Below are 17393 nucleotides of genomic sequence, written 5' to 3'. Positions count from 1 at the left end.
CCCGAGTTTGATTCCACCCTTGGGCAACTGTGTGGGTTTCCACCAGGTGCTCTGGTTTCCTTCCACAGTCCAAAGATGTGCAGGTTAGGTTGATTTGCCATGCTAAATTGCCCATAGTGGCCAGGGATGTGTAGGTTAGGTGCATTAGCCATGGGAAATGCAAGGTAACAGGGATAGGATAAGCAGGTGGCTCTGGGTGAGATGCTGACTGGAGGGTTGGTGAGATTCAATGGGCACTTAACAGAACAGCAAGTGGACAATGGATCAGCTTCATTCGTAAGCCCATCTCTGTTAGCTAGGTGAGATGGCATATTGGATTGATATAATCATTCTAATTGGTGTCATTGCTGCAGCTCCATTTGCTACAAAGCAAATGCTGTTTAATAACGAAGCTCTCTTTACCAACAATGATGTATATATTTAGTATCACACTCTTGGATTTACTGTACTGCATAACAGTCCAGTGGAAACTAGACAGACGCAATACAGCCCTTGCTTTGACCAAAGATAAAAGGCGTGTGATATTTATATAACTTGTATCCTGAGGATGTGCTTTTGAGTTGTGCTTGAAATTTTGGAACATCTAAAGCTGCAAGGTCATGTACAAACAGTAATTTAACGTCACATTTCCACTGATCAGTAGATTGAGGTTTTTAAAATGTTTTTTTTCTTTCTGGTCTGATAAAATTTTGAATATGGGCCATTTAAACATTTGGATTAGGAATGTATTTTATATTCCAGGGTACAGTGGCCTGATGAACGTTTGTTTTGATAATAAGAATCTTGAACTCATTTATTTGTGTCACTTGAAATTTCCCCTTTTAATCCTTTTAATTGTATTTACAGAATGCAAATAATTCAGGCTATGAAACATTTCACTTCTGTTCAGGATTTGTTGGGATAACTTGATAATTTGCCTTGAGTTTATCTAATGCATTTTCTTAATACCTACACAGTGGATTTAATAAATTAGAACAGAAAGTCTGGAGAAACTCAGGTCTGGCAACATGTGTGGAGAAAGAAACCGAGTTCTCCAGCATTTTCTGTTTTTAGTTCAGGTATTCAACATCTGCAGTATTCTGCTTTTCATTACTGCGGACTTTGTTGTTTTTCGATGTTGAGTTTAGGTTTATGAATCTAGGTTTAATGTTAGCTTCTGAGGTCCATCCTTTAGCTACAGTCTGCATCTGTGGTCTCTAGCTGACTTTGTATCTTCTGGATGAACCACAGCACACTGCTGGCCTCAAATTTCATCCACCATTCTCAATAATCCATCAAAGGGGCCCAAATTTGCTCCTCCCTGTCTGAAGTTTAACTGTTGGCACCTCTACCTTGTGAGCGTATCTCTGCTGTTGTGTTTTTCCGAACCTATTCGAGATCAATCTCATTGCCCTATACTTAGTTGTGTAAGTTCCTCCTGTTTAAATAAGTACGCAATTTTTTTTTTTTGTTTCGGTATATATCCGAATTCTATTTTGGGCATTCTCTGCTCTCAATAACCGGATGTTGTAATGATCCATGTGGTGAGGAAATGCCTTTAGTGTAATCCCTTTAAGACTAAAGTAGACTGGGGAGTATTCATGGACCAGCCATATAAATATTGTGGCTACAGGAGCAGATCAGAGACTAGGAATTCTGCAGTAAGCAATTTTCTTGCTGTCTCCCCTGTGTCTGACCACTATCTGCAAGGCATAAATTAGGGTTCTGAAATATTCTGGACTTGCCTGGGTTCGTGCAGCTTCTCAACATCACCATCCAGACAAACCAGTCATAGAGTCATAGAATAGTTGATGTTAAGTCCGTAGAGGCATACAGTACAAAAACAGATCCTTCAGTCACAACGCGTCTGTGCCGACCAGACATCCCAATCTGACCTACTTCCATTTGCTAGCATTTAACCCATATGCCTCTAAACCCTTCTTATTCATATACCCATCCAGATGCCTTTTTAAATGTTGTAATTGTACCCACCTCCTCCACTTCCTCTGATATCTCTTTGCATACACGCATCCACTCTGGTCCTTTTTAAATCTTTTCCCTCTCCCCTTAAACCTATTCCCTCTTGACTGGCATCCAATGTACCCCCTTAAATGTCACTCCAACACCGACACAGTATACGCCATGTACAGGATGCACTGAAGCAACTCACCAAGTCTCCTTTGACTGCAGTTTCCAAACCCTCGACCTCTCTTGTCTAGAGGGACAAGGGTCAAAGTTGCCTGGGAACACCACCTCCCAGGTTCCCCTACCAGCCACACGCAGTCCTGGCTTGGAAGTATATTGCTGATCCTGAATTGAAATTCTGGGGTTCTCTTCCCAGTAGCTCCTCTGAACTGTAGGAGTTCATAAAGGCAGCTCACTACCATGTTCTCCAGGACAAGTAGAGATGAGAACTAAATGCTGGCCAGTAACACCCACATGTTATGAATGAATGTGTTTAAATAAAATGTTTGCATGTGTCTCATTATATCTGCCACTAACGACTTTTTGATCCTTTTCTAATATGAAAGAAATTAAAACATGATATCGGTGCCATCCACATTGTGGTGTTTTTAAGTTTTTGGTGAATCATAAAATAGCAGAAAATCCATGACACAGTATGAGGCCATTTGGCCTACCATGCTGCTATCCAAAGATCTACCCAGACTAAATATGATTTCGGGTCTGGCAGTGTCTGTGAAGAGAAATCGGAGTTATGTTTCTGAGGAAGTGTCACCGGACCCGAAACATTAACTCTGATTTCTCTTCATAGATGCTGCCTGACCTGCTGAGCTTTTCCAGCAATTTCTGATTTACAGCATCTGCACTTCTTTCAGTTTTTTTTAAACATGATTTCAAGTAGACGTCAATGTCGTTTTAAAATGTTTTCCCTCTACAATAATGTTCTCTCATGAGTCCTCACCACCCCTCATTCTGTTCAATCTGACATTTAATATACCCACTCATACTGTGATCTTGCTTCAACCTGATTTCTCTCCCCAACTCTCTGCAATAGTTTACACCCATCTATTCCTTGATCTTTTGCAGCATTTTCTCACCAATCTCTTCCCCTTTCTTAGCCTTCATGTGTTTCCATTTCTTTCGGCCTTGCGTCTGTTGCACACATCAGTGATGTCATGTCTCAGTGCCTTTAATGCCCCATGAGCTGGAACTGCCGAAAACAACCTGGAAGCAGCTAAACTCACTTTGGCAGGGAGGTAGGTGTTGCACGTTAGAAATTAAATGCTTTTAGGCAGAGTCCAGGCAGACACTTTTTTTAGACAGAATTTAATTGCACCCAACTGTGCACTGTAAAATCTTCCAGCCTCCTGGCTCACTGTCTATTGATATTTTCTAACCAACCTGTTCAGAGACACACCTCTGGAGCAAGTTGGACTTGTAGCTGGTTCTCCTGGTGCACTACCACTGTGCCATAAAATCCCAATGAAAGCAGCAGAGGATGGTATTTGTTCTAGTATTCCTGACAAAAACAAAACCCAAGTTGAATCAATTTAAGAGGAGCCTGTAATTAAAAGGAAAATGAGGAGGGAGTATTGGGTGGTTCGAATTAAAACATCATTTGTGAGGCAAATGTCTGCCAGTTGATGTCCTTCCCAGCCCCAATCCCCAAAGTTTCTATTAACTAGTTATTGCACTATTACTTTCACCTATTCACCATTACTTTAACTGCTCACTATTTAGCATCCTGTTAACAGAATCTGATACCAAGTATAGGGAGTTACCCCAGGGGGCAAAGGAAGCAGATGGGGCTGTACAAAACATTAAGTGGCCTGGAGGAATGCAGGAAATAAGGGCGACAATAAGACTGGTTCAGAGGATGCGAGTGACATAGAGTGGGGCCAACATGAAGGGAGATGTGCTTAAATACAGATCGTGTGCTGGGGCCAGAGGAACACCAGTGGAAAGCTTGAGAAACACCCAACTTGGAATTCATGCAGGTATGAAAGTTAGCTTTATAGCCCTGAGGAACTGGAATATGGGAACAGGAGGCACAGCAGCATTAGCTCGTGATAGGAAATTCCTGCTATGGATGTTTGCATAAAAGGGCTTGCATTTGTACAGCGCCGTTCACAAACCCAGGATGTCCCCAGATTTTACAGCCAAATGCAAATGACATATAGTCCTGGATAGTTCAGCTGTGAATATTGACTACAGCCATCACAAAAAGTATGACAAAAGATAATGGGTTTTGTTGGCTGCATGCGTGCATCCTCAGCAAGATATTTAATGCTAAACTGCTGTGACATTGCAAATGGGGAAAGTGTAAACCATGAAGTGGATTATTAGGGTAATGTGATAATGGAGGTCATGGAAAGGTAATTCATCCAACACTTCTAAAGTATTGCATATTGTTTCTAATGTTGTGAGTACAACTTTAACTAATTTTTAACAATTAAAATAACCAAATAGAAAATTTTGAATAATTTACAAAGCAGAGAAAGTAACTTGGTTGGAATGGATAATGAAATGATACTAGAACTGAAAGTTTGTGCTCCAGAACTAGCTATACAGCCCTGAGGAACAGAGATACGGGTACAGGAGGCACAGTAGCATTAGCTTGTGGTAGGAAATTCATGCCTTGAATGTTTGCATAAAGGAAGGGCTTTCATTTGGGCAGCACAGCGACCCAGTGTTGCATTGCTGCCTCACAATGCCAGGGACCCAGGTTCGATTCCAGCCTCGGGCAACTGTCTGTGTGGAGTTTGTTCTTACTTTTTTTTTGTTAACCTGTTAACATGTCTCAGTTACATGGGACTTGAACTAGACCTCCTAGCCCAGAATAGGAATACTATCACTGCCCTGCATGAGCACTAACTTTGCACAATTATGTTTTTTGTTACATTTGATACTATCAGAAGTTGGGAGGTGTGTTACACGCCACAGATGTTCTAGTCTCTGATCTGCCCTTGGAGCCACAGTTTTTTATGTAAATGGCCCAATTTACGTTTTGGCCAATGGCAATCCCCATCCCAGCGTGTTCCCCGTGGCTGTGTGGGTTTCCTCTCTCAGTCCAGGGTAGGTGGATTGGCCATACTAAATTGTCCATAGTGTCCAGGGATGTGCAGGCTAGGTAGATTAGCCATGGGAAATGCAGGGTTACAGGTGTAGGGTAGCAGGTGTGGGTCTGGCTGGAATGCTGTTTGGAGGGTCGATGTGGACTCAATGGGCCAAACGGCTTGCTTCCACACTAGGGATTCTAACACTGAAATCTTCCCAGCAATGTGGAAAATTGCTGGGTACATGCTGTCCACAAAAAGCAGATAAATCCATTCCGGGTAATAACAATGTTATCAGTCTGTTCTTGATCATCGGCAAACTGATGGAAGTGTGCCGTTGACAGTGCCGTCAAACACTAATTATTCATCAACAACCTCCTTTAGAGGCCAGTCATCTTAACCACAGAGCATCACATCCAGAGTTCCTCGGAGGAGTGTCCTAGGCCTGACTATCGGTGTTTTGTTGATGACCTTCTCTTCAAAATAAGGTCGGAAGTTGGGATATTCACTGATGACCACACAGTTCACAACTCCTCAGACACTGAAATAGTCCATGTCTAATTGCAGCAAGAAACTATAACAATATCCATGTTTAGGCTGACTATTAGTAAGTAACATCCGTGCAACACAGGTACCAGACATGGCTATCTCTAAAAAGAAACCCCCCAACTGTCACTCCTTGACATTCTTTCGTATTAAGCCACTGAGTAACCTCTATCGACACACTGGGATGGGGATTGCCATTGGCCAAAAAGTAAATTGGGCCATTTACATAAAAAACTGTGGTTCCAAGGGCAGATCAGAGGCTAGAACATCTGTGGCGTGTAACACACCTCCCAACTTCTGATAGTATCAAATGTAACAAAAAACATAATTGTGCAAAGGCAGGGCAGTGATAGTATTCCTATTCTGGGCTAGGAGGTCTAGTTCAAGTCCCATGTAACTGAGACATATTAACAGGTTAACAAAAAAAAACTAAGGATGATCAAAGTTGGGTGGCAGGTAAAAAGTCTGGACAGAAAATGAAAAACCAAGAATGACTAAAGGATCACCAATGAAAGAAAAATTCTCAGTATAAGAGAAAGCTAACTAGAAATATTAAAACAGGTAGCAGGAGTTTCTATAAAGAATTTAAAAAAAAAAACACAATTACAAGCATTACTCCTATAGAGTGAGCATCCAGGTAATTAATAAAGGAAAATAATGACTTGTCAAATGAATTTAACAGGTAGTTTGCATCTTTCTAGAATGGATATAAGCAACAGTTGCATCTGACTAGAGTGCATGCAAGCAACATGCCAGCAATAGATGTACATCAGGAAATAAATGAGAGGAACTTAAACCAGTTAGGCACCAGGGAAGTGGTATTGAGCAAATTATTGGAACCAAAGGCTAACAAATCCCCAAACGCTGATGGACTTCATCCCAGGGTCTTCAATGAAGTGACTAGTAAGATTTAATTATGCATTGATTTTAATTTTTCAAAATTCCCTACATTTAAGAAAGGTTTCATTAGATTGGAGAATAGTGAATGGTGAATGCTCCTTTCTTCAAAAAGTGAGGGAGACAGAAAGCAGGAAATATGTTGAAAGCTATTATTTGAGATATCATAGGGCATTTACAAAAAAATTCGAGATAATCGGGTAAAGCCAATATGGTTTTGTGAAAGGGAACTCTTACTAAGCAATTTAAATTCTTTGTAGAAATAATACATCCTTTGGATAAAAGGCAAACCAATTTATGTGCTGTACTTAGATTTACTGAAGATTTGACAAGGTGCCGCAATAGTAAAAGCTCATAATGTAGCGAATACCATGTTGGCGTGGATAGAAGATTGGCTACTACCAGGAAATAGGAAGTAGGCATAAGTGGGTCATTGGTTGGTAGGATAGGAGTGGTGTGCCGCAGAGATCAGGGCGGGGGGGCGGCGGTGCCTGTACATTTTACAATGTACAAAAACAAATTTACATGAAGGGCCGGAAGGTATGGTATCTAAATTTGCTGGTGTCACATGTAGGAACAAAATATAGGGGAGGCAATGACCTAGTGGTATTATTGCTGAACTGTTAATCCGGGGACCTAGGTTTGAATCCCGCCACGATAGATGGTGAAATTTGAATTCAATAAATATCTGGAATTAAGAGTCTAATGATAACCATGAATCCATTGTCGATTGTCGAAAAAACCCATCTGGTTCACTATTATCCTTTAGTGAAGGAAACTGCCGTCCTTCTCTTGTCTGGCCTACATGTGACTCCAGAGCCACAGCAATGTGGTTGATTCATAACCGCCCTCTGGGCAATTAGGGATGGGCAATAAATGCTGCCTAGCCAGTGACGATCTCATCCTGTGAATGAATTTTAAAAAAAAAAGTAAGTTGTGAAGAGATCATAAGGAGTCTATGAAAAGATTACAAATAAGTTGAGTGGGCAAAGTTGTGACAGATGGAGTCTAATGTGAGAAAATGTGAAGTTGTCCATTTTGGCAGGAAGAATAAAAAAGGAAACATTATTTAAATAGTGAGTTATTTTGAGGTACAGAGGGATCTTGCGCAAGAATTGCTGAAGGGTGGTACTATAGGCAGCTCTTGCAAATAATTAAGCAGGTTAATAGAATGGTATCATTTATTGTAAGGAGAATTCTTGGAAAAGTAAGTAAATCATTCTTCAGTTATACATCTGGAGTGTTGTGTAAAGTATTGGTCTCTCTATTTAAGGAAGGGTGTAAAAGTATTGGGGATAGTCCAGAGAATGTTTACGAGACTAGTACCTGGAATGGGCAGATTGTCTTATGAAGGAAGGTTAGACTGACTAGGCCTGAATCTGCTCTGGTTAAACAGAGTAAGAGACAACCTGATTAAATCACAGCGTCCTGAAGGGTCTTGATAGGGTAGATGTGGAGAGATGTTTTTCTCGTGGGACAATCTAGAACCGGGGATCATCCTAGTTTTAAAAATAAGGGGTCATCCATTTAGGACAGAGGAGATGACATTTTTGAGTGTTGAGTCTTTGGCATGCTCTTCCTCAAAGCAGTGTAAGCAGAACCTTTGAATGTTTTTGAAGCAGAGATAGATACTTGATGAGCAAGGAAGGTGAAAGGTTATCAAGGGTAGATCAGCCATGATTTTACTGAATGGTAGAGCAGACTTGAGAGAGACCTACTCCTGCTCTGGATTCATATTTTTAAGGTTTCTAAGCCGGAAGTATGTATAGATATAAGATTCTTAAAATATTATGGGGAATATGTGACAAAATACACTGGATGTTGAATGCATTGTCTAACTCCTGGTGTTGTTTTCTAGGTTCATGCCTATATCATCAGTTATTTGAAGAAGGAGATGCCAGCTGTTTTTGGGAAAGAACTCAAGAAAAAGGAGATGATAAGTAGACTTCAAGAGATATATTTCACACTCCAGCAGGAGCATAATATCTCTGCTGGTGATTTTCCCAACGTAAAAAAGATGCAGGTATGACAGTATCAATGTGCTTTCAATCATTTTTCCATTTGACAGTGCACAGTGTAATTTTTTGAGTGGAGACGTTGGATGTGTGTGAGAGAGAGGGAAGGAATTAATGCTGTTATTTCTAGAATTAATTTACAGCAATCCCATCTCGCTATTCTTTTAAAGAATAAGTAATGAATATTACCCTGCGTACTCCTGTGACTCACCACTTCAGACATTTTGAGAGCTGGATGTTACATTGTTAGCAAAATGAAAGAATACAGAATGGGGTGGACCAAAGAGTGTTTGTTTGTTCATTTAGTTAAAATCCTTCTTTAGGTGTAAGTGCATAGAAGTTACAGTATGAAACAGGTCATTCAGCTCAACCTAACTGTGTTGTTTCTTACTCTCCATGTAAGTAAGTAATTCCAATCATATTTATCCAACCTGTTCCTGGATCCTTTTTTAATTCTCTTTTTCTTCCATCTATTCAGTCTATCATAAATATTGACACAATTTCTTCTTCAACTCTTGAAACTGGAAGTGAATTTAATAGTTTCTGAGCCCTGTGCAAACATGTTACTCCTGCTTACTGTTCTAAATATCTTGCATTTCATCTTGAATCTCTGAGCGTTTCATCTGGACCATAGTGGTGTTAGGGAGGGAAGTCCAGAATTTTGATCCATAGCAGTGGAAGAAACTGTGATATATTTCAAAGTCAGAGTGGACGATTGGAATGGCTTGGAGGTTGTGTTGTTCCAATTTGCCTGCTGCCCTTGTCCTTCCAGATGGTTTTGGCCCTGGTTTTTGGTAGGTCCTGACCTGCTCTTGTATTTGTGGGACTGGTCCAGTTCAATTTCTAGTCAGGGCTAACTCTAGAAGGTGGTAGTGGAGGATACAGCAATGATAATGCTATTGAACATCAAGGGACAATGGTAAGATTTTCTCTTGTTGTAGTTTTCTGGTTCTTGTGTTGCGTGAAAGTAACTTGCCACTTGGCAGCCCCAGCCTGAATGTTATCCAGGTCTACAGATGGACAAGGACTGATTCAGTATCTGGGGAGTCACGAATAGTGCTGAACAGGCAGTCATCAGCAAATGTCATTGATGAAGCAGCTGAGGATTTTGAGGTGCTATTCTCCTCTCTCCCAGTGCAGCAAGACAGAACGTAGAATTTAAGCTCAAGTAACCAGTAAATCTGGAATATAATTTCTGCAATGATGACTGTGCAACAATCATTGACTGATTTGATTTGATTTATTGTCACATGTACCCAAGTACAATGAAAAGTTTTTTTGTTTTGTGTGCAGTACAAGCAGATCATAATATACAAAGTTCATAAGATGATTAAACAGAGTGAGGAATACAAAGTTATGGCTGCAGAGAAGGAGTGCAAAAAGCAGCAATTGAGGTTTAAAAGTGCAGAACAATTGTAAGAAATGTGAGAATAAGATCTGCTGTAGAGAGTCCACAAAGAGTCACCCTGTGTCGGTGCCATCTTGTCCTCTGTCAAGGCGGCAAGAGTCATGTATTATAAACGTTTGTCTGATTCACTAATGTCCTTCAGGAAACATGATGTGGCTTCCTTACCCACCTAACCCTCCTTGTGACTCCAAACCAACAGCAAAGTCTCTTTAACTGTTCTTTTAAATGGCTCAGGACACTACTGTACACCACACAGTTGTATCAACATTGTACATAAATATCAAAAAAAATTAAAGCCAGACGACCACTCAGCATCAATCCAGGAACCGGAGATGACGGAGCCATGCAGAATTCCCCTCAATAACATCTTGGGGCTTATGCTAAATATGGGAAAACTATCTTATAGATTAATTGAGGAGCAGCCTGCTGCACTCTCCAAATTATATTTTAAAGCCAGTGCCCTAGACAACAACTTATTGTCCCTGGATATGTCCTGTCCCACTAACAGGACAGATCCACCAGAGGTGTTGGCATAGACCTGTACAGTCAACATGTTTGGCAATGGAAATCCTCAACATTGACTCAGGACCCCATGACACATCATGGCAAACATGAGCAAAAACACGTCCTGTAGGTCACTAGCTATTGCCCTCCCTCGGCTGATGCATTCATACTCCTTCATGGTGAGCATCCTACGGAAAAAAGCACTGAGGGTGTTGAGCAGAATGTATTCTGAATGGAGGGGGGAGGGTGACTTCCAGTGTTCATTACCAAGAGTGGCTCAGTTGCAGTACTACTGACTGTGCTGGTCAAGTTTTGAAGGCGATGTTTGTCAGGCTGGACCTGTGGCTGGTACCAAGAGAACCAACTAGATAGAAAGACCCACTTGTCCCTACCTTCATCAGTTTACCCATGTCTTGGATGCATCTGTCCATGCCAGCATTGATAGGAATGACCACAGCACATTCTTTGTGGAGAGGATCTCCCGTCTTCAAATCAATGATACTGTCCATTATGCTGTGTGCGAAAAAAGATCGATTTAATCCCAGATTTAATAGCTGACAGTTACTCACCTCTAAGTTGCTGTGAGCCATTTGTAACAAAACTGTATTCAACAGCAATCTAATTTTAGTTTCTGGAATAACCATCATTCTACTATTACCATTAGGCAAAGGAGTCCAGAGTTCAGTAAGGACTGCAGCAGAAATAACACCAAATAACCATGCATATTTAAATATGGAAATAAAAGAAAAACACTGCAAATTCTTGAAATTTGAAACAGAAACAAAGTGCTGGAGAAACTCAGCAGGTCTGATAGCCTAAATATGACTCTCTTTCAGAACTGAAAGAGGTTGGAAAATGGTTTTTATGTTGTTGACTGAGGAGGCGGTTGAGTGAGTGGAACAGATGGTGAGAGTGCCCAAAGCAAAAGACCGAGGAAGAGCTAATAGTGGTAAAGAAGAGACAGAAATGTAAAATAGGTGTAAATGGTGGGTGTGAAATGGAGGAAATGGGTCTGCACTGAGAGAGAAAGGAGAACAGGGACAGAAGGTCAAGCTGTACAGATGTTGAACTCATGTTGAGTCTTGAAGGCTGTAAAATGCTTAAGCTGAAAATGAGGTGTTCCTCCTCCAGCTTGTTTTGCAACGGAGTCACCTGGTCTGTGCAATGTAAAGGAGACTGCATTTTGATCAGTGAATACCCAGCGGACTAGATTGAAAAAAGTGCAAGTAAAACGCTACTTCACCTAGAAGGTGTATTGGCGGCCTTGGGCAGTGAGGAGGGAAGGAGGTGAATGGACTAAGTATTACACTTTGAGTTTGCATGGAAAGATGTCATATTGAATGAGGAAGAGTTAGAAGTGATGGAGGAGTGAATGCCACCAGCAGAATGCTGACAATGAAGGGAAGGGAAGGGAAGATTTGAGTACATTACCAAACTGGATGGATTCATAAAGCACAATGAGTGCAGCTTTAATTCCATGTAATTTGGTACCTGTGATTCCAGTGCAGACTATTCCATTTACACTGAGCAATGCATGGCATCGCATTGGAATATGATTAGTCCTCTTTGGCAGAAAGATTTGAAACTTGTGTGGTGAAAAGAATGTACCCTTTTATTATAATCTAAATGTTCACATTGTAAGGCAGAGATAACACACATCAGGAGGTGAGAAAGTTGTATTTTATCCATTGGTGATTTCCTCCACCCTATCTGGACCATGCATTATCATTAGCGTTCATTCTTATATGGCTTCTGATGTGAAGTTTGAAAGTATAGAAGCTGTCGGGCAGTGTTTTAATGTTTAGCCCTGCTCTCTCATCCTGCTGGCACCGCATCCATGATTCAGCAGCTTAAAGTGTGACTGAGGTTTCATAACATAATTGTTGGGGGCTAGCTCATCTATTCTGAGCTAATGCTTGATAAAACAGATCATATAGGAGTAACACTGGGTAGTGTTGTTAATATTTACACAACTGCAGTGCCTATAATTGCCAGGAGAGGGTATAGGTCAGATTGAGTGGAAAAAGAAAATATATTTTAATTGGTCTGGTGAAACATGTTATAACATACCTGTGTCTTGTGGGATTCAAAGCTGGAACATCCTAGCCAGAGGTAGGGACCAGCGCTGTGCCATATGCCTGCCCTTTAAAGTTTGTATTAAAGCATAGTAGTCATTGATCAGGAAAGATAAAGATAAGGCTTCGAGTCGAATTGGGGAGACTTCCCAATGGATTTCTAATCTATTACCTTGACTGCTTGGCCACCCAGGGTTCTCACAGGCTAAACTAATATAAACAGATAAGCTGGCTATTGAAAGCAGGGAGACATTAACAATGGATGAGTCATTTGCCTAATGTTTCAGTCTTGTAACAAATACCTGTTCAAACTGCAAGTATCTCTAGCACAAATGGTATATTGCACATGTTTTTGTCTCTTTGAGCTAGGCCAGTGTATGTCTATGCACTAGGTTTGTTTTATAGAGTATGTGTATTTGGGTTTATTTATTTGTGATGTTTACAGGAGCATTTATGTTGAGGGAGGTTGAGAGTGCATAATGGGCGATCTTTAGGTATCTCATCTCATTGACACTTCTGCTATTGAGGTTGCCTTCAGGTTAACCACATTGAGAAAGAAAGTAGTTCTGTCTTGACTGAGATAACAGCATTCACCTACTGAGCGAGGGAAGGCAATCTAACAACTAACCCTACTTTGAAAATATCATCTGTACCTTTCGTGTCAAAATTTTGACACCGTTCAAAGATTTCCAGAATTTGGAATGTCCAAGAACCTTACCACATATAACGGTTGAAGCATGAACTGTATTGAACTAAGTTTTACAGTTAACAAGAATTAGGAGTTAAACAGGTGGAATAATATTTTTCCTTGATAACCCTAATATCCTGGAAATATCAACATTTCCAGCTTATGGCTTGGGGTTGTTTCCATGCTCCTTGTTTCAAGCAGCTGATCATATTCAAGCTCTTCTGTTTTAGAATGAGCATGTCACTAGTTCATGTCATTGGGCAGAAACTGAGAAATGTTGATTCCTAATTGCATCGAAATCCATGTTTCCAAAACCAAGGGTTTAGAACAAAAGCTTTATATTTTGCAGAGTTCAATTTATAATCCACAGCTCAAATGTGGGAAGGAAATTGGGAAAACAAAGGAAAAACATATTGTTTGGAACTTGCAGGCAGAGCAGTGAAGTTGTTTGAAAATAGTTCCTGATTTAGTCCCTAGTGTAAACACAGTACAGTCAGGAATGGCAAATACAATGGTAGTGGTTCTGCACTCTTTAGAGGTCAAATATTGACGCATTTTGCTTGGACGCATGAGTTCCTTTGCACTTCCTTTTGTTTCTGGAGTTAAATGTAGATTGTGTTGAATACATTCACTCTGCAATATCAGGAATAGAGATAGTAATTAGCCATTCATGCCCTTTAAGTTTGTTCCACCATTCAGTAAGATAAAGGTTGATCTTCCTCAGCTACACCCTACATTTCCTCTAGGCAACTGCTCCAAGGCTCCTGCAGCCTCTTGCTGGTATATACCCTGAGCATTCACAACTCTCAAGGGTTCAGCATTTAAAATATTCACAATCTCTCATCATCTCAGTCCGAAATATTAGCCCTTTATTCTGATATGCTGATTGCTTTTCGTCCCCAGTTGTAGGCTTTCCATTCAGGTGAAACCTGCTAGCTGCTTATCCTCAAACTGTTGTGCCTCAATGAAATATCCATTATTCTTCTCAAAACCCTAGGTAATGTAAATGTAGTCCACTGAATCTCTCTCCACCAAAGAATCCCCTCATCTCATCCCCTAATCTAATGAACCTTTGTCACATTCCCTCAAAGGTGAGTCATCTTCATAGTCATAGAGATTTACAGCACAGACAATGGTTCTTTTGATCCATCACTTTTGCGCTCGTCAAAAACAACCACCTAACCATTCTAATCCTATTTTCCAGCACTTGGCTCACAGCCTTGTATGTCTTGGCGTCACAAGTGCACATCTAAAAACTGCCTCAATGTCATGAGGGTTTCTTCCTCTACCACCTTTACAGGCAGTGAGTTCCAGATCCCCACCGCCCTCTGGGTGAAAAAAGGTTTTCCTCACATCCTCTCCTAACCTCTTGGCCCTTACCTTAAATCCACATCCCCAGGTCACTTATCCCTCCATCAAGGAGAAAAGATTCTTCCTGTCTACCCTATCAATGCCTGTCATAATTTTATACATCTCAATCACGTCCCCTCTCAAACTTCTCTGCTGCAGGGAAAACAACCCCAGTCTATCCCATCTGTCAGCATAACTGAAACTCTCCAGCCCAGGCAACATCATCTTCTGCATCCTTTCTAGTGCTGTCACATCCTCTCCTATAATCTGGATTCCAGAACTGCGCACAATACTCTAGCTGTGGCCTAACCAAAGTTTCACAGTTCCAGCATGACCTTCCTGTTGTTAAATTCTGCCTCAGCTAATAAAGATAAGTACCCCATATGCTCTCTTAACCACTTTATCCATCTGCCCTCATACCTACGTGCACACCAAGGTCCCTCTGATCATCGGTGTATCTCAGGGTTTTATCTTTTGTTATGTATTTGGTTTCCTTGTTTGCCTTGCCCAAGTGCATCACCTCAAAACATGTTTTTTGAAGACTGATTTCCATTTGTCACTGAACAGCCCATCTGACCGGCCTGCCTATATCCTCCTGTAATCTAAAGCCATCCTCCTCACTAATTAGCACCCTTGTGAACTTTTCTTGTTTCACCAAGTCTTTGTCCATCAAGCTGCATCATGTTCTGAGTCCAGATGTCTTACTGATGAAACAAAGAGACAACAAATCCTACATACATGACCTAGTACCACATGGGACATTCTGTTTTATGTGCCCAAACATTTGTGGCTTGGCTGTTGAGTCTCATGAATACCCACAGTGATCTGAGGAGACATCATCCTTTTAACTGAAGGACATCAACCATGACAACGTTTTCTTGGACAAAAGAAATGTGATTCATTACCTTTGGCTAGGAAGCAATATAGTAAGAAAAAAAGCTAATTTCTATACAAGATCTTTGGAATCAAGACTTAGTTTTAAGGGCATTTGAAAATGACTTTTAAGAATTTGTATCAGTTGCAAATGTTGTAAAGCTGTAAAGGAATCAATTGTGGTTTTCTTCAGTAATAAGGAATACTGGTCCGTGTGACCTGGAAACCCTTGGCCTGGAAGTAGTACCAACAGTACGTATGTTAGGGTCAGAAACCATTTGGCTGATAGACACACAGAGGGGCTATAAGCAAATGAACTGGAGGGTGAAAGTGATCAATGCACTGGTATGGACACAACAGAACAGAAATAGGAGCTCAGAATTTTTGTGGTGAGAAGAAGCAAATCACTCTGGAGCAATTCAGTTTTTCTATATTGGCAGAAAGGGAGACAAGAGCTCTTGAAGGCATTGTGTGATCTGGTTAAAATGATCTCGGAGGTTCTTGTGGTATAGTGGTAGTGTCCCACCTGCTCCAGGGAGGGTACAATAATGTGTCTGATCAAGTTGGTGAGAAAGTATCTAAAATGGTCTCAAACTTGGAAAGCTGTGTGACTAACTTGGCAACACTAAACCAATGGAGTGTTTTCACGGAAATGGCTGAACCACAAACAGTGGTTGTTTTGGTTGAAAATGCACTCTGGAAAGCGACACTGTCGGGACTGTTGTAATGAGAGAGACAGAGCGAGAGTGTTATTATACCTGTGAAACTCTAAAGTAAAATATGCTGTCGGAGAGGATTCTTGACCCACGCTGCATGAATAAAGAACATTGTGTTGTGGAGCTGTATAATACCATACACGTTCAAGGGAAATTCCTGAGGTTATCTAATGCATATCTTTGTAGAATTGACTGTTAAAAATGAATTTACCATTTTCATTTAAAGTATTATCTCCCTGTTAATCCATATTTGTGTTGATTCTGTTTCATGTTGAAGTAGGAGTTACGGAAAGTGAAATATAAACAAAGTGCTGGAGAAATGTAGCAAATCTAGCAGCATGGTGCTATTGGGTAGGTTTCAGAAAACTGTGGTTTGCTGCAACATCAAACATGCATAAACATGGAGAAAGAAAAATTCCAAAGCAGTAAATGGATCATTTAAATGAGTAATTAAAAATTACCATTAAAAAGTGCCAAGCTGCAGAGCCAACCAAAAGAAACACTTCCTTTTTCTCCCCTTTCTGTTAAGAAATAGGGCTAGAGACAGAAATGACTAGCCCCTAAGTCCTGATCACCAGGACTGGAAACATAGGCTGGACTCCGAAGTTGAGTTTAACCTACATTAACCTTGGCTGATCTCTGGTGAGGCAGATTCCAAGCTGACTTCAGCAGAATTCACATCAAAGTAGGGTTTGGATGTGGATCACCTTTTCAGGCCTGGAGTTTCCTCCCTTCAGCCTCCTTTGTGGATAGGCTGTTTTGGTTTTGTTGAGGGAGGGGGTGCAGAGAGGAAGAGGAGAGGAAAAGTGGACGTATGTGCAGCACAATCCCATTGAGCCAGCCAACCACCCCCCACGCCCACTCCCTGACTGCCCCGTCAGACACTCATCATTTTATTTTGAGGAGGATTGATGAGGGTATTGCAGTAGCTGCTGCCTCTATGGGTTTTAATAGGGCATTTGTCAATGTCCCATGTGCGAGACTGGTCGTGAAAACTATAACCCATTCGATACAGGGTATGTAACAACTTGGGTCTACAACTTAGAGACAGGAAACGAAGTGTAATGATTGACAGATATTTTTGTGTGTGAAGTGGTTTCAGTGATACTCCTCAGGCCTTGACACCACCTCCCAAGAAAATTCATCTGACTCTCCTCGCTCACTTCTCAAACCCCACCCCCACCATGTTTTACTGACAGACCAACTGTTACCTGACCTCCTTTGATAGTACAACTCTCAACCCTCAGCCTGTTCCTCAACTCCCAGTCGATGGTGGCCTGACTATTCCCCTACTGCCCACTCATCATTCACCCTGCTACCCCCC

At 41.0% G+C, this 17393-nt stretch overlaps 1 protein-coding gene across 1 annotated transcript in view; it reads left to right on the top strand.

Moving 5' to 3' along the window:
* Positions 1–17393, top strand: part of LOC109914529 (EH domain-containing protein 3-like) — a 67275-nt gene that overhangs the window by 38137 nt on the left and 11745 nt on the right. The window contains exon 5 of the mRNA XM_048599711.1: positions 8299–8463. Within this exon, the coding sequence (XP_048455668.1) occupies positions 8299–8463 (165 nt within the window). The remainder of the gene's footprint in view (positions 1–8298; positions 8464–17393) is intronic.

Source organism: Rhincodon typus, chromosome 8, assembly GCF_021869965.1.
Source record: "Rhincodon typus isolate 14 chromosome 8, sRhiTyp1.1, whole genome shotgun sequence".
Classification (NCBI taxonomy): Eukaryota; Metazoa; Chordata; class Chondrichthyes; order Orectolobiformes; family Rhincodontidae; genus Rhincodon; species Rhincodon typus.
The sequence above is the reverse complement of the archived record's forward strand: the minus strand, read 5'-3'. Positions and strand labels throughout refer to the sequence as shown.